Source organism: Eurypyga helias, unplaced genomic scaffold, assembly GCF_000690775.1.
Source record: "Eurypyga helias isolate BGI_N326 unplaced genomic scaffold, ASM69077v1 scaffold6031, whole genome shotgun sequence".
NCBI lineage: Eukaryota > Metazoa > Chordata > Aves > Eurypygiformes > Eurypygidae > Eurypyga > Eurypyga helias.
In genome coordinates, this window is record NW_010232634.1 from 47317 (window position 1) to 65925 (window position 18609).

The window sequence follows — 18609 nt, forward strand, 5'->3', positions numbered from 1 at the left end:
TCTTAATAAGCTGTCCCTGGAATGCCTCTACATTCTTCAGTAGCACTATGTTCTTACTTCAGGACAAAACAATATCCAGCATTATAAAGAAAAGTGGTAGCCCTAGTAATTCTGAACACTGACAAGATTTGCAGTTAGAATTTGCTTTGGTGCTAACCTGTGCCTTGAGTCTTTTGGGTTTGCTTTCAGATAGGCTGTAGAAGGGACCTCTGGAGTTCAGCTAGTCCATCCTCCCCCTCACAGAAGGCCTATCAATAACCATAGGTTAAGTCAGCCATGCTTATGCCTAGCCAAGTATTGAAAATCTCCAAGGATAGAAAGTCCCCAGTCTCCTGGGCAACCTGTTCCAAAAATGTGCTACCCTACTAAATGAAAGTAGTATGTCAACCTAAGTGAGACAACGGATTATTCAGCTCGGCATCTAACTTACCAAGTGGTCTCCGTAGGATGTTGCCGATGGAAAGTGATGAGTTCTTCCAACAAGCAGAGTAAGGACTTAACTTCAACACCGATTTTTCTTTCCTTAGCAAGGTCACACTCTCTCCATTGCAATAGAGGCAGTCTGGGAAGACTACAGCAGGTAAAACACAGATGTCTACATGTTGATGGACAGGATAGCCATTATCTTCAAATTAAATGTCTACGTGCACAACACTGGGCATGCGATATATGTATTCATATGTGTATAAAGTATTAATTATATGCTGCAGGTATTATTTGCAAGAGAAGTAAAATCTATTGTGAAATTAATTCATCTTGAAATTCACTAATTATAAGAGATTTTTTCTTTACTAAGTGTTTTGGTTTCTTTAACCCAGATATGGTGACATGGTGCCGAAGACAATAGCTGGCAAGATTTTTGGTTCAATATGCTCCCTGAGTGGGGTCTTGGTCATTGCTCTGCCAGTTCCTGTAATTGTCTCCAACTTCAGCCGTATCTATCACCAGAATCAACGAGCAGACAAGCGCAGGGCACAAAAGGTGAGCTCTTAATTTCCCTCCTTTTGTTGTTGAACAGTAGATAAAATATGACTTCCTATATGCTGAGCATCTTCAAAGTATTTTTTTTTCTTGGCAAAAGGACTATTATGTATGTGCTACATGCCTAGCCCATGTCCTAAATGCAAATACTGTGTTATTTTTAGTGGGAAAAAAAATCGAACAAAAATGGTTCATTTATATTTTCTGTCAAAATTTACACATCTATTATTGCAGCAATTCATCCTACATGTTAAACCACATCTAGTATTTTCAGTCAATAGCTGCAGTCCCACCCACTGAAGATTTTCCTGTTTTTCAAGCAGACTTTCTTTCCACCAGTCTTCTGAGGAGGGGGAGGGGGGAAGACTAAAAAAAAAACCAACCCCAACACTAATAATGATTTCTAATGTCTATCCTAACAGCTTGCTTCACTAATCCATGTGTTTAATTCCCAGATTCAGTCTCTGGGGAATCTCATTATTGGGGAACTTGTCTCCTCAGCTCCAGTTTGCTTAAAAAACTTCAGAAAAAGAGCTTAATGAGGAAAGCCTGAAAACAAAAGTTGTTTTTTCCAGATTCCTTGATTTGCTGACTCTCTCACTAAAAGATCCACCAGATCTACAACAAAACAGTTTCCCTCCCTGACACATACGGGCACGGTCAGGAGCCAGCAGGAACTATTTATCAGGGGAGATGCAGCCATGCCTGGGCAGTCACCTTCATTTCCACATCACTGCCAAAACACTAGTCCTGATCCACTTCACCCAGCCCTACAATGTGAAGCAGCTCAGATAGCTTTCACTGGCACCTGACACCCTGATAAGGGAGCAGAGATGCACAACCTTCTGCCAGTGGCATCAGAAGGCTCTGGATGCAATACAGACCTTTCCAAAGCTGAGGTGTCAGCACTTGAGCTTTTTGTGGCCCCATGGTCTCCCTTCAGAAGCCCTGAGTCTCCAGTGGCTGAGGGAGAGCAGGATCACTGCTCGCAGAGGCGAGCAGGCGGGCCACGGCTGGGGACTACATACATCGACCAGGGAGTACAGGATGCCCCAAGTTGCATCTGCCTCATATACACAGCAGCACCAGGTGTAGAGATATAAAATGTTTGTGTGTTTATTTATGGCCTTTGACCAGAAAGGTCACCATTTTGACTGATCTCTTCATAGAAATGAAGTAAATGTACACAATGATAACATTCCCAAAATATCTTAAAATCTGGAGAAACAAGATAGATACATGACCAGAAAGCCATGGATAGGCTCAGGCTAAGATGTTGTACCCTTTAATGGCCACATCTCCAAAGAACACTGTCAGATGGGGAAAATGGCCATAAAAGAAATCAGACTTGGCACAGAAAGATCACACCTTTCTAGAAAACTGATATCAAATATATGCTGCTTCAGTGATCCAAATATAATACCTTACCTACCCTACTAATTCCACCCACCCTTTTGTCCCATGTGCTAGTTCCAGATGCTCATTCCCCAATCCCACAGCTGGAACACGCAGAGAATACGTCACTTCTACATTCCGTTGTTTTTCTCAAGAGCTTATCCACTTCTGTTTGCATAATGGCAGCGGACAGAGAAAGAACAGCATGTATCAGCCAGAACACAGTGCTTCATTACTGTGCCTCCGAGCATTGCGCCAGTCATGGATAACAGATCTGCTTGATCCTAGCAATCAATGTGCCTGTTCTGAGCTTTCATAAGAACTGCAGACACAACCAGCCTTACTTCAGATAGAAACTGTCTCCTACTGAATGTCACGAAACAAAGTTTTCTATGCCTGCTTTACACTTGCCAGGGAAAAAAGAGATGGACATTAGAAAATACCTTTCAAAAATTAGATTGTCAGACTGGTTGATATTCCCCATAATCTCTTCCTGAATAGAAACTGCTTGAGTTAATAACTGACTTGCAAAACAGTGAGCTCACTGTATGTTTCAAACAGGAATATGAAGTGATGAATGGCAATCCTGCCAAGCATCTTTTCCTCTGTTCCACAGAACAATGCCAACAATAAGGATGAGAGACTTCCTCTGACCATGTTTATGCCCTTCTTGGTTTGGAGAAACTGTCTTTGAGGTCTGATTAACTTAGCACTTGATGTGTGTTTCATTGATATCTCCCATTGCAAAGCTAATCTCTGTCAATCTAAAATGACTGAGATGTTGAACTGAGTATTGCTTTGACAGACTGAAATAAAAAAAAAAAAACATAAAACACTTCTTGGGTCCTCTGTAGCCTATATGTAGCAATATTTAGCTATGAAGTATAGCCTTGCATTTCACAGGAGGATTCTACTGCATTGTATAAAAATATTCAAGCAAAGAGGTCACATCATTGAAGTCTGAAATTTCTCCTTCGTTCAATACAATAGAAGCTATACAGTTTTCTAAAATAAATGTTTCCTGAGGCACCAACCTTATTTCGATTCTCTAAAGCTGAAGAATATAAGCTTGAAGCAAGGTGCTGTTTCACGGAGCACAGCATGAACTCCCGCAGGCGAGGGTACCTCCTGCTGGATACAACAGCTTCCACCTAACTGAGAGTTGTATATTTGAATTCTGCAACTTACTTTATCGATACTTCATACAGAAGTTTAATCAAGTTAGTCTTCAGAAAGGGCAAAATATTTGGTCTGTAAGGAAACTCAAGAGAAAGTTCTCCGGTGAAGAGCTGAAATCTAGTCCAAGAAGCACAGGCAATTTTCAGCAGAAAAATGTCGTCACTTATATTAGGCTTGTTCAAGAGCCATGTGACCATCAGTATATGCATTTACTGAATTCTGCACAGTTATTCAAGATTAGACAATTCCGTTTGTTTCTTTTTGGCAGAAAGATGATGCACATTAATGTTCAGGAGAAGATGGAAGAGAGAAAATTATTTATATACCATCTCATTTTGAATGCATTTTGAAGGAAGTTCTTGCTTCCAACGATGGAAATACATTGTTGTAAGAGAGACCTCAATATAAACAAAAAGGAGATGAAAACAAAGTAAAATAGATAGAATATTTTGTTCTGTCAGATAATAAGGTCCAAGGATCTGACCCATCCTGACAATAAATAAATAATCCAAAATAGATACTGGAATTCAGGGCAGAACTAATTATTCCCTGTATTCTTACTATGGTTTTTCCTCAAGATTTGTCACAACTGAGACAGTTTTGAAGAATCCTATTTGTGGAGCTTTTCTCAGCTAGAGACAACTTCAAGAGGCCAAGTTATTTTGGTTGCCCATCAGTGCCTTCAGGTGGCAAAGTTATGACAGATGTGTTGTGACTGGTCCATATATAAAGGAAAGTAAAGGAAGAAGAAGGAAAGGAAAGGAAAGCACAGGAAAGAAAAAAAAAAGATAGGTTTAGGTAAGCTTGGATACAATTTCCTATTCCATATTTGACAGGAATAAAAGATTAAGATACAGGTAGACCCTCACAGTGACAGATTCATTGGAATGACTATCAGGACAGGGAAGGGAAAGAAGGAGGCATAGCTGCCCTGCTGGAACAGGTGTCTGCTCCATTCCAACATGCCGCAGCAGGTCTTCTGATGACAATGTCCTCCTCAACCTGAATGAAGCATTCCTCGCCGTTTGTAGGGAAGAACCTTGTACTTGCTTAGCCAGCAAGTCCTAAGTGTGGGTCCATCTGCCCATTATTGTACATTACCTGATAACTGGAGGAGCCTTAATTTTAGTTGCCCAAGCACTTTCTCCCTAGAGTGACTTTGCATGGTGCCTCAACAGAAGACTGAAAACAACTATCAGTTCTAAAATCTGACTTCATACATAAAATTCAACCTGAATCTTTCATGTGAGTATGGTCTTCTACCTTTACATAGCAAAATATATCCTGAAGATTGGCTTGGCTTTATTATTTATTGATTGTACATGATGTATTTATCTGTCAAGTTATGAATAAATAGTTACTAGATAAATATAAATAGCTCTAGGATAAATTGCAACAAATGCTTAACAGCACCTGGCAGTCTAGAGCTGAACACTTGCAGTAGGGAACCCTGCTAGCCATTATGACTTCTTTAAATTAGATAGGCTATTAATCTCAGTGGGGTTGCAGAGACATAACTAACAGAATAACTTACCCAGGATTTTTGAATTTACCACAAAGGCACGTAAAACTTGTGTTTACTGAACAATGATTTGAATAAATTGTGAAAGCAAGGCACGACTCACCATATATATCAACCTTATTTAATTCCATATCCATTAATGTACAGAGTAAACAGCATTTTCTTCTCTACTGCATGCTGACATCCTATAAATTATTGCTAGCTAATTTGAAGTCAATTATTTGCAATTACTGAAAATTAGCGTGAAATGTGGGTTTGATTTTTCATTTGAAAGAAAACATATAGAATGGATTTATGAAAGGCCAAATTAAAGATGTTATAAAAAACAATTTAACTGATTTTTGGATTATTTAGGCCATTGGTCTAAACACCACCCAGCTGCTCACTCACTGCCCTGAAGGAATTCTTATCTTTTAATTGTACAAGATCATTAAAAAATAATAAATATAAGTTAAGTAACAACTAATTTTTGAGATTTCATAATAAGATAATTAAGTAGTCTGGAGAGCAGCAGTGGTGAGACAACAGGAGCTATCTAACTATTAATTCACCCAGGCTTCTTGCACAGCAAGTTGAAGAGAGGCTCTTGCCAAAAGTGATTCCCAGCATCACAGTAAGGCCTGCCCTAAAGTGTTCCTGGTAAAATCTCTCTCCTAATGCAGCTGGACAGCTAAGAGCAACTTGAGTGTTAAAAGCTGGATGCTGTAAATACCCCCCAGTGCTACACTTAGCACTATTTAAAACCTTGTGAAAATAAATGTTTATATTTCAAAAACTGACAGAGCTAGCTGTTGTTGAATAACAATGAATTCTCTTTGTAAGGTTTCTACAAATGCAGCCATAGACAAGGATCCACCTCCAAGTTGTAGAATTTGAAGCTGGAATAAAAAAGCGATTCATTCAAAAGAGAAACTCAGTGCAAATACATGGGATGCACTAAGAATTAGAGTTGATCATCTCTTTCTTTAGGAGGTTTCAGATGAGATGATTAATGTGGAATTTCATCAGAATAAGTAAGAGAATTGTACTTCAGTCCTAGACAATGTAAAAATTACCAAAATCAAAGTTTCACATTCAGTGGCTAACGGGGAATACCTCACAGCAGAGAGGATAATCTGCTGCCGGAGAACTTAATCCTTTCTTTTTTTGCTAGATACTACATGAAAGGGGAGAGTTAGTGAGGGCTTTGCAGTGGTTGAAAGGGGCAGTTATCACTCCCTTTTCTGTTGTACATGGCAGAAAATGCAGTTTGCAGGCTAAAGGAAAATACCACTCTTCTGTATTCACAGTTTTCCTGATGTCATCACATCATTTTGGTGTCCTTCATGGGAATTCAATTCCCAGTGCACAGCCCTTAAAATCCTGTTGCTGACATGAGCTTTTAATGATTCCTTGATAGGAAATGTGAGGAGTCACTAGACTACTCATGCTACGTGCTCTGATATAAATCAGGCAGAAGCACTGAAAAGAAATCTTATCGTTGCAACAGATTTGTAAACACTTCCAGTTTCAGGAGCATTTTCTGTAAGATGAACTATAAGCAAGGAAGCCACAATATCTGGTTCCTGTCTTGGTAATAGATTTATTTTCTTCTCTTTGGTAAATGATGTAAATTCAGGCCATCTGAATGAGTCTCTGCTAGAAAAAATGTAAGCTATTACTTTGCACCTCACAAAAGCTTCCTAAGATGTAATAAATTCATATTTGTAAAGCAATTTGAAATCTTCAGATGGAAAGCACAACCATCATACTATATGTGTTGTAGCACATTGATATATTAAGATAGTCTGATGAACCGTTATATTTTTTATTAAATGGTGTTGCACAATAATTATTAATTCAATCGCTGAAAGAGAAAATGAATATGCATGCTAAAAGGAAAAGCATAACTAATGTATGTAAAATGTTTGTTCATTAAATCTGATGCATCTCCGTTTTTAACGGGCACACTGAAAAGTACCACAGCTAAAAAAATTGTGACTAAAATCACTTATTTATGGGACTCCATGTTGCACCCTGCAAAAGCATCTGAAAAGCATCTCGAGCTCCTAAGGCTAAAGAGTAGTGCTAAGAGAGTCCTTTAATATATTTAAGAACATAACCAGTGCACATGTCCCAGCCCATGACTGTTCTGCAGTGCAGGTATAGCTCTTCGCCCAGCCTTCAGCCCATCACGCTGGGGTTGCACCTGAAGAGCTCCACCTGGAAATCAACTGATCTTTTGTCTGCCCAAGGGGATTTTTAATTGTCATCCCTGAGAACCTATCCCTAACCACATGGTTGGCCCTGGATGTGCCACCAAGGACTCCATTGGAGCCTGGAGCATTGGAACTGCCAACTGCTTCCCTCCCTGGTCAGCTCCTGGGGACCCCAGGCCAGCCCAGCACATTGCCCTCTTGGGTGGCTCATGGCAGCACGCCGAGCTGCCCATGGCTGGTGTCCCCCACTGTAGGGCTTCACGAGAGACCCCTAACTGGACATGTACCCCCAGTGCAGTCTCTGGGGACCTGCCCAGGTGACAGAGTGTGGGGCTGCAGGTGTCCCTTCCATGTGAACAGATATACATTGTTTAAGAGATATATACACTGTTTAAGAGATATATACACTGTTTAAGAGATATATACTGTTATGCACTGTGCAGAGACACAGTGCAGGTGATCTTGGCACTTTGCACCTTACCACTGGAATAAGGTGCGTTTGGTGCATAGCTGGAAAGGCTGTGTGCACCAAGGAAGGCGACAAACAAACCCGTTATTCTAAAATGGCCAGTATTTCACAAAATCAGTGAAAGCAAACACAACAGCATCCTATGTGAGCTTTTTGACGCAGTGATGTACACCACATCATCTTATTTTCTTTCAGAACAATTAAAAGATAATAAATACAGGACCTATAAGTCAGATTCTAGCCATGTTTGCTGTTAGCTGTCATGAATTTCTTGGCTTGCTGCTGAGAAGATCTGCAAGTTTGAGGCTGTGAGTGCAAAGCAGCATGGTGTTGAGTCATTCCTCATAGTCAGTTAATTATTAATCATGCCAGAGAGATCTGGCGGCTGCAGTGACCAGGTTGCTTCCCTCTCTAAGTGTTCAAGGATTCTCAATCATTTCATGCTGACATTTAATGCCACAGAAATTTGGGGTGCTTGAGGGGAGCGGGTAAGACTCCCTCTATTTTCCAAAAATACTGACTAATTATCAGATATTAAAATCCCTACTGATATATCAAAGTCAGTTTTTTAAGATCTTCCCTGTGTCTCCTTCTGTGCTTCAGCAGCCATTCAACTCCAGATGCTGCTCAGCATTTGGCTTTCAGATTCAGAAACCAACGCATGAAGATAAGCCCAGACTGCCTTTTACACATGTAACGAGCCACAAAAATTCCAGAACCAGGATGCCATCCTAGAAATCCCATAAAACTTCTGTTTTCCTTATTACTAGTTGAAAGAATCTTTTCTTTGTGCTTCCCCCTGATGCTGGCTTTTAACTGTGTGCAGTGGATGCAAAGTGTCCTTCACTCATGAGCTACCTTCTACTCTGGGATGAGAGCCATCATCTGCACTGGAATGAAAGTCACCTTCACAAGCAAGGAAGCTCACCTGAGAAATCTCAGGTCTCTCCCAGCAATTTGATGTCTGCAGGCTCAAAAATCAGGTTATGGACAGATTATGACCAATGATGACAAGTATTAAGTCTGATTATACCAATAACCATGAGGAGGTAAAAAGTCTTTTAAAAGGCCTGGCAAGCATTCATTAAGATAGTTGGGAGACAGCATAAAAAACACCATCACATTTTGCTGCTCTGAAAATCCAGAAGGCTCTGAGAAACAAGCTCACAGCACTTGAAATATTATGCTTTTCTGAACCATTTCTTCTCCTTTAAAAAGATTTTCACTGCAGGAGCAGCTGAGATGGATGCCCATCTTCCTCGTCCCTGAGGCATAAAGAGTGGCACAGTTGCAGCAATGCAAGAAAACAGGAGGCACTCACATGCTGCTCTGCCTAATCCCTTCTCCAAAATCATTTTTCTTATTAGCTGATACATGCAAACAAATAAAAATTTGTGTCATTTGCATGTTAAATAGGAAGGCACTTATGCTTTGCTCCACCTGGATGACACATGCAATGCAGCCTTCCTGTGGTTACGGTATTGGTATTCATAAGCAGCTGATTCCAATTAGCAGTTTTAGATAAACACAATCATGGATACGTGTACAAGTGACACTCTTCCTTTTGTCTTTTTACGCAGAAAGCCAGACTTGCTCGAATTCGTGCAGCAAAGAGTGGGAGTGCTAATGCCTACATGCAGAGCAAACGAAATGGCTTACTGAGTAACCAGCTGCAGCAGGTAATGTTTTTATATCCTCCACCTCCAGAGAAACAGCCCAGCAGTAGCTTATTCCGTTTTTCACCAGGGCAAGTCAACTTGGGTCTTTAGCCAATGTTGTCTTTAGAGTGAGATTAAGGAAGGATAAATTGGACAATTACTAATGTTAAAAGAAGTTTACAAGAGTCGATGACAGGGTATTAAAAGATGAGGGAAATGGCCAGATAGAAATCCTGGATTCAAACATAACCCACATTTTTAAAGGTAGATCCTGTAGAAGACCTCACTAAGAAAGTACAGAGCTTTTGCCTCTTAGGAGGTAGGATGGATTTATCTCATTTGGCTTTGGACAGGTAAAACATGGGTGAGAAACCCAGATTTCATCATCAGTGAGGGCAAGAGGTAGCTCCAGGGTACCATCTGCACAGAGGGGTGTTACAGAATGAAAAGCATTCCCTGGAAGCACCTACTTTGCTCTAAGGAGAATCTTGGTGATTACTTCAAAGGTATTGAAATCTCTGGTTACCTGAAGTGAATTCCCCCCTTACACCTGGCGAGTAAGCCAGGAGCAGCAGCGGGACCCCAGGCAGCAGCTGGGACAGGGATCCACTGTGACCCACGCTGCCGGAGACAGCCCCTGGGCTGCTTGGAGATGTAGCCAGCTGAGAAAGACTGAAGACACAGTGTTTTGCAATCCCTGCCATTTTCTGGCATGGAGGCAATTCCCTGAGGGATACAGGAAGGCTTTCATTCCTCTATGCCCTTTCTGTTCAATACATGTTAAAAAGCCGGAGACTCTAACCTATAGCCAGGAGAGGAGGAAGTAGCTGTCTGTCCACCCAGCCGGTCTAGCACAAAAGATGAGCAGTCAGAGCCCTCGTTTCCTCTTCTGCTTGAAAGAACTCAGATCTGTGAGCTAAAAAGACACCAAATAGCTTAATTGCTATGCAGCTTTCAAATATCACAAAGTTGAATTTTAATCTTTCCTATTATCCCACTTCCTTCCCTTTTTTTATTTTTTTGCTTTCTGGTGAGTAATTATGAAAGCAATTAATAAACAGTGGATGCTTTCTACTTAATTCTTCATTCTGTGTCAGTAACATCTGCTATACGCTTTGCAAACTCAGCAGATTGGGATCACTGACATGAATTTGTGTGTAAGCAGCAATACCACAAATTCTTTAGTGCTATGAAATGATCCCAGGAGGACAACTATGTCTAATTTCCTTCAAATGAGGAACATTCCCAGGAAAAAAAAAAATATTTACTGTCACTTAGATTTATGATAATTTTAAGCATGTGTTGATTCAACATTCAAAGCGTGCGTGTTGATTGCACTTGTAAATTGTACTAGTCCAACTATGCATAAAAGACCTGAGATGCAAACATTTAAAATGAGGTGCAAGGGAAGGAAAGAAAGTATTTTGATTAAAAAACAAACATGCAAAATAGAAGTGAGGTCCAAAATAATTTGGGTTATACTGTGTAGATGAAGCAGCATTGCAGTTACGCTACCGTGTACAATCTAAATTAGTTCTGATCAAATATTTGGGTAAGAGCCCTCTCATTCAGAGGTGAGAATAATACGGAGTTCTATGTATCAACAGTCCTCCAGTGAAGAAGAACAGGCCTTTGTTAGCAAATCTGGCTCTTCCTTTGAAACGCAGCACCACCACCTGCTTCACTGCCTGGAAAAAACTACGGTAAGAAAAAAGAACTGTGTTTTCCTGTGAATTCCAACACCAGCCTAGTTTTCAATGTTTGCAGTTATTTCTTCTAATTAATAAGTCTTTATATGAAAGCAGTTAGCTGGGAAGAAAAGCCATTTTATCTTATTTTAAGGCGTTACAGCCGCTGCATATAAATAACAGAGAGATCCTTGATGAGAGCCTCATCTTGGGTGAAAGACACTGGTGTCAGTGAGATGACACCAGTATAGCCAAGCTGTATATGTGACCTTCAGTATGGTTTTCATATAATTTACACTTTTCTGCACTACAGTTCATAAAACACAATTTGTAATACTTACACATTCAATACTCAGTGCAGTCAAGGCAGGTTTTCGCCCAAGCAAATGTTGGTCTTTTGTACAGGGATGATTGCTGAGTGTTTCCTCTGACATGAATGCAATTCTCACTGAAGTGACTGTAAAAGAGGATCCCCGAGCATCTTATTTTGAAACTTCAAGTGCTTAATCCAGACACAGGTGCAAAGCTTCAGTCTTTTGGCTTCAGTTCAGACACTGAGGTCCCTGTAGAAATTGATGTTGCAATTCATAACAGTCCAAATATAGTCATCTAGATCTGAAACTCCCTGTAAATCAAAAGGGCTACTTATTATGTGCTGTCTGTATTTTTCCCTGGTCAATACCTGAATAATTAATTATACAGCCATAAAGGATAGTAAACTAGAGCAGAGTTGTGATTCAGTAATAACTGCCATGTTTATTAATAGTATAATTCTGGACAGATACCATCACAGCAATAACCCTAATCATCCCTAAATTTATCTTGTTTCCTCTTTTATCATTTCCCAAGGAAACTAAGAATATAAATATTAGTTATATTGAATTTAATCTTTTAATATTTGGGAATTTCATATAGGGCACACTAAAATTATATCCTTGTATTTTTATATTTTGTGGGGATTACACTGCCATGAAGAATTTACCTCATATTGTAGGTCTGTTAGTCAACATCATAGAGTCATAGAAGATTATTTAGGTTGGAAAAGACCTTTAAGATCATCGAGTCCAACCATTAACCTAACATTGATAAGTCCCACTGAACCATGTCCCTAAGCACCACATCTGTACATCTCTTAAATACCCCCAGGAATGGTGACTCAACCACCTCCCTGGGCAGCCTGCTCCAATGCCTGACAACCTTTTCAGTGAAGAAATTTTTCCTAATATCCAATCTAAACCCCGCCCCATTGCAACTTCAGGCTGTTTCCTCTCATCCTACCACTTGTTACTTGGGAAAGGAGACCAACACCCACCTCCATTAAACCACTATTTACAAATTTACATCTGGTTTTATAAGTTCCAGTTGCATGTAAAAAATTATATGATTTCCCTTTAAGTTTTCTATACATAGTGGAACTTAATGCTATTTTGTCTTATCTTTATAGTCTACTATTAGATTTTCATGAAAAGATCCAGTAATGCTTCTGGTATTTTTGATGGAGATCAATGTGACTTACTGCAATTTCTCAAGAAAAAAAAAAAGAGATTAAAACTTTTCCCCCGTGAGACATTGCTAAATTAAAATACGATGCATGTATATGTATATGGTTGTTACATCACTTCAACAGTAATATGTCATCTCACAGATGCTTGTGTCTTCACTTCTTACTTTTGGAGTCTTCATTTTTATATAATGTACTGTAGGACAAAATGTCTTGCTTCCTGTTCAAAGTATAATGTGGTTTCCTTGCCAAGATTCAGGCTAGGTCCTTTTGGAACATTTTGGAGACATTTTGTACTGGAAAAATTGTACAATTGTACTTAAAAATTGTTACACATTGAACAATACAAACATATTTTAAAACCCCAGTAGTAGCCACAGGTCTTGTCAAACTCTCATAGAAATCATGGAAAACAATTCTGTTCTTGTGGTGGGAGTTGGAGTGGGCTCCCAAAGTTTCATATTTCCTTTAAACATAATGGTGGAATATGTAAGCCTTTTATTTTTTCTTTTTTTAAACAGAGGTATTAAAAAAAAAAAAAGGGGGAATAAATAGATAAAGCAAGTATTATCTTGTTTCCTAAATCTGTACAGAATCTACTTTCTTTTTCCCTTGTTTCTTGGGTCCTGTTACTAGCAGTGAGATTCATATGACATATGTACACAAAATGTATGCAGGGGTTCCAAGTTATATGCTGCAATTGCCTCATCAGATCATACGTTCCTAAAATTTTAGTGAAAATTTGAAATTTTGGGCCCTCAGCTTGTGAAATCTGGCAAGTTGTTGGTTCATGATATAACAGCCTTCATAGCCTTGCCTCATCCTTTGAAATATCCTTTGGTATAAGCATCAGTCCAGATGATACTAAGCATAGAATCATAGAATCACTAGGTTGGAAAAGACCTTAGAGATCATCCAGTCCAACCGTATCTGTCCACCACTAAACCATATCTCTCAGCACCTCATCCACCCGTCTCTTAAACACATCCAGGGACGGTGACTCCACCACCTCCCTGGACAGCCTGTTCCAGTGCGTGATAACCCTTTCGGTGAAGAACTTCTTCCTTATATCCAATCTAAACCTCCCCTGGCACAGCTTGAGACCATTCCCCCTCGTCCGATCATCTGTCATTAGGGAGAAGAGACCAACACCCACTTCTCCACAACCTCCTTTCAGGGAGTTGTAGGCAGTGATCAGGTCTCCTCTCAGCCTCCTCTTCTCAAGGCTAAACAAGCCCAGTTCCCTCAGTCGCTCCTCATAAGCAAAGGTACATTTTCTCTTATCTGGCATTTTAAAGTCAATGGAATAAGCTCTTCCACTCTAAAAAATTCAGTGTAGGCAATATTATGGAATTCTGTGAACATTACATTAGTAATGAAAATAATTGCACTGGAAGTTGCATTTTACAGGCTACTTTTAGCTGATTTAAGAACAGTTAATTAATAAGTATAATCAAATATATTAACATGAGCCATTATATCATTTCAAAATGCTTCTAGTCTATATTAAAAGTTCAGTCAGTTCAGTCAACCCTTTTTAATAGAACCTACAAATTGAATTCTTGTTGGTTCCTCCATAAAAGTTTTAGGACGGACAAAATTACTTTTAGTTGGAAAATTAGCAGAGTTCTTGGCAAGCAGACTGCAAGCCACTGAATGTAAACTAAGGATGGTGATTAGGTCATTTTCTCCCTGAATTTTATGTCCACTGTGTGATCACATTCAAAGTCTTGATTGTGACTGACATATGCCTTACAGAAGCCAATTTTCAAGCAAGTTCTTTCTTCCCATGTCACTTGAAATTGGTATTTTTCAACATCACTCATTTCCACACAAACTTATGTCTGAGTGAAAAACAGAAGAAATGGAAATAAAAATGACTATAAAAGGTATTTCCATTTGTCGGAAGCACTTGGCTACAGTTGTTACTCTATTTACTTTGCTCACATATTTTATATTAGCACTCTATTGTAATTCTCCTGGAAAATATCAGCACCTTTCCAATTAACACATCATTCTTCAGGGGAAAAAATAGTGTTTCTCATTCTAACACACAAAGACACAGCAGGCTAACAAACTTTAAGTGGACGAGACTGAGTAGAGCATAAAACATCCCAAAAAATGCTCATTCTCAGGATATGCCAACTGATTCCAGCAGTAAGTGGAAAGATTTCATTTTTTTTTAAAAGGATGCTTTCTCCAACTGCGCATGGACACATTTAAATCTCTGCTTAGTTTGTGCTGCTGTTTTAAAATGACTGTAAATACTCTCGCCCCTCCAAGCCCCAGCCCAACATCACTATTTCACACTCTTACGCACACAAAGATAACGTGGAAATCACGGCTATGTGTGAAATATTCCCCAATCACCTACCAAGTCAGTGTAAACCAGCCGGTTGCTTGAGTTTGGATGCAGCTCTATGACAAGCCTGTACAACTACTGTCTATGCTGGGATTAAGCAAAGACTGCATGAATAAAGACTACTTCGTTTAACTAAATGTTTTGTCTTCTAAACTGATTTTAATACATCTGTCTACAGTAATTAGGAACTTTTTGGATGCTTTCAAATAACTGTCTCATCTCCTCTAATCAAAACTTCTACTTAATGGCATCTTTTTCTTTACATAGATGCATGCCTTGACACACTGTTTAAGATCCTGATTCCTAATATGTAATTAATCAGGACTTTATAAACTGATCTGGAAAATATTTATGATTCTTATTTTATTATAGTTCAATACAATAAATCTTATTTATTTCTAAATGACATTTAGAGCATTTACATAAGCACCACTTGCATTTTTATTAATAAGCATAATCCCCTGTTTTGTGGCACTTCATAGATTATAGAGATATTTATAATGCAAACGACATCACAATTACGTGCTATTTTACAAAATAATTTGGATTAAATTTTTCTTATTTAGAGGTCTGAGTGTTTTCTTCCAGCGTTTGCATTTGTATTGGTATTCAGCCCAGGCTAATATGGGCTAAACACTATAATCAAGAATAAGCTGTCTAACTTTTCCAGTTTATTCGGTTGTGTTAATTTAAGCTTTTAAACAATCATGATTACAATGTTCACTTTAATTATCTTTCTGTGTGTTCTTTGTCCCTTTGTTGGATTCCTCTGGGCTAGAATCACGAGTTTGTGGATGAGCAAGTCTATGAAGAGAGCTGTATGGAGGTTTCCACAGTCAACAGACCCCCCAGCCACAGCCCCTCTCTCTCGTCTCAACAAGGTGTTACCAGCACTTGCTGCTCGCGAAGACATAAAAAGACTTACCGCATCCCAAACACCACCATCACTGGCAGCCGCCCGGGCAGCGTACAAGAGCTCAGCACCATCCAGATCAGATGTGTGGAGAGGACACCTCTGTCTAACAGGTACTTCACATGCTCCAGCCCACCAAGAGCTGAAGCCCCTTTCTTCCTTAGAGATGTACAGGCGTTGTGGCCTCTGCAGGCAGGCTGTGAGGCTAAAGATGAAAGTCAAGTAGTCATCCAAGAGTGGACACTAGGACGGAGACATCCTGCGCTTAGTTTGCTCCAAGCTTAATCCCAGATAACAGAATAGTTATATATTCTCTATATATACTCTATATCCATTTCTGCCTTCCCCACAAACGACTCTGTACTATTTGCAGGGAATAGTATCCAGGGACCCCAGCGTAAACAGAGCATCAAATATTGTATGCCATGGACAAACACATAACCAGAAAAATGTAGCATAGAAAAATGTGCAATTCAGATATGAGATGTGCCAGTGGGAAGAGAAAGAAAGGTCTGTCCCTGCTGTTTCGAACAGCTTGGTTCGGTAGCATAGGACAAATAAGACTTCCCCGCATTTCCACAGAGCACAGACACCAAAATTGATTCCCAGAGTCTTAAGTATAATAGTCATAAGAAAGAGTCTACCAAATAAAAAACATGAAATGGATAAGGAAAATGTATTTCTTAGTTTGAGGAGTTATTACAGAAGTGAGGAAATTGCAGTTTAAGAGTCTGTAATTTACTGAATGTCTCCGTACTCTCACGAGTAAAGCGTTTGGCTTTTGGGTGTGTCTGAACAACACCTCTGAAAACACAGCAAAGGTCTCAGGAGACTCACACGTGTTTTCTGTCGAACTCAAACATGACGCCGTTTTAAAAAGAAGCATTTTCAGCACTAGTTGCTATAGAGATTGTCTTGTTAAGTTACATTTTGAGTAGCTTGCTTTGTACAGTTACTGGGTTTGGATTTCACTTCCACCAACAATCCAGCAACTTGTAGCTACTGAAGTTTTTCAGCTTGTGGAATGAGACCTCCTGGCCAGCACACAGCTCCGATCCATCTTAGTTTTACTGCAAATATTCTGCCTGGATCCATCCTTCCCCTGCTAGAGGACTTGCCTGCACCATACTTCCAGTCACAGAGTATGTGAACACACAAAGGACGAGCTTTGTGTTAAAAAAAAAAAATCAAGCTAAAAACACAAGCAGAAAATGCCAGTCTCACCTTGAAATGGTCCGAGTTCCACGAGATTCTTATGATGCTGAGGTACTGCAGCAATTCTGTGAACATGTTAACTCAGCCCTACTTAGTGCAAATAACACCGTGCGTACTCTTGAGGATACACAAGATGTTCTTGAGTAAGCATGGCATGGAGGAATCAGTAGGAGATGGAGACTACCCCTTAGCTTCCACTGTCCTGCAGAGCAAGTCCCTTGGCTGTGCTAAATTTGGTCAAATGCTTACCCTGTCCAGAAACTCTAAGGTGATGGGCTGAAAAACCATCATAAGGAAGGGAGAAAGGGGGCCTGCCATGGACCACCTGCTGCTGGGATGCAGGGTGGAGGGCTGATGCCGCTTCGCACCCCAGAGCTGCTCAGCGGGGCAGGATGGGGACAGCTGGCTGAGGGAGCGGGATGGGGCACACAAGAGGTTTGCAGTAACAGGAATTTTCTTTCTTCATGGATTTCTGTTTCTTCCTCCAGCCGTTCCAGCTTAAATGCCAAAGTGGAAGAGTGCGTTAAACTAAACTGTGAGCAGCCTTACGTCACTACAGCAATAATTAGCATCCCGACACCTCCTGTCACCACACCCGAAGGAGATGATAGGCCAGAGTCTCCCGAATATTCGGGAGGAAACATTGTCAGAGTATCTGCTTTATAAAATAAGGAATTATTTATAAATTAGCATAAAGACCACTTGCAAGCTGAGCTCGAGCAGCGAGAAACGAGTCGCAAGGAATGAGAGAGCTGAAATAACAACGCCCCTTGACGCGTGCGCCAGCGGCCGCAGAGCAAAAGATCCCGGAGAAACAAAACACTTTGTGGGTTTCGGTGTCATAGCGTGTGAACCAAAAGGAGTTTCTTAGCCCTTGTCCGAACTGACGCACGGTGGAATCTTCTGTGACCATCCTGACTTACTATATGAGCACAATGAAATGTCCCCATTGATGCTTCTTCTTAACATGAGAGCTCTTTTTAAAAAAAAAAAAAAAACAAAACAAAACAACGCAAAACAGAAAATAGAAACAAACCTGTAATGCAAAACAACAAGAAACATTTTGATAACGTGTCTTTTTTTCTTTCCTGTTAATAAACCACAAACTTGTTGAGAAACTATCCAAAAAATGAAAGAAAAAAAATGCTCATAAGAAATATGTTTGTACTGACTGAAAGAACTACAACCATAATGCATGCTGAAATTATTTGGAGCTGTGATCTCAGTTTACTTTTGTTGTTTTTTGGATTAGGCATGATAAAATATTACTGTAGAAAGGGGCATTTCCGTGCACTTACAACAAGCTGATTGTTAATGTTCCATGGTAGTTGTACAAATAACTTCCCTTTGAAAGATGCAGTATTTCTTATTCAAACACTCATTAGTGAACTAAAGGTGTTCAGTTAGTTCAATATTTACTATTGTTTTATCTTGCTTCCTAGGTACTGTTACAACTGCAATAAGTCATTGTACACCTGTTGTATCAGGAATCAGGATTTTTTTTTTTTTTTTAAGCTATTTTACACAA

At 39.7% G+C, this 18609-nt stretch overlaps 1 protein-coding gene across 1 annotated transcript; it reads left to right on the top strand.

The window, feature by feature from the left end:
* Positions 1 to 823: 823 nt before the first annotated feature.
* LOC104516937 (potassium voltage-gated channel subfamily D member 2-like) lies at positions 824 to 18091 on the top strand. The gene is made up of 5 exons (XM_010161447.1): positions 824 to 981; positions 9325 to 9423; positions 11010 to 11105; positions 15732 to 15979; positions 17570 to 18091. The coding sequence occupies exons 1-5, from the start codon at positions 829 to 831 to the stop codon at positions 17745 to 17747; spliced, it is 774 nt and encodes a 257-aa protein (XP_010159749.1). The 5' UTR covers positions 824 to 828; the 3' UTR covers positions 17748 to 18091.
* Positions 18092 to 18609: the final 518 nt, after the last annotated feature.

Coding starts and splice junctions, on each gene's coding strand:
- LOC104516937 (XM_010161447.1), top strand. CDS start 829: ATGGTGCCGAAGACAATAGCTGGCAAGATTTTTGGTTCAATATGCTCC. Junction 982..9,324: donor ACAAGCGCAGGGCACAAAAG/GTGAGCTCTTAA, acceptor CTTTTTACGCAG/AAAGCCAGACTTGCTCGAAT. Junction 15,980..17,569: donor AGGACACCTCTGTCTAACAG/GTACTTCACATG, acceptor TTCTTCCTCCAG/CCGTTCCAGCTTAAATGCCA.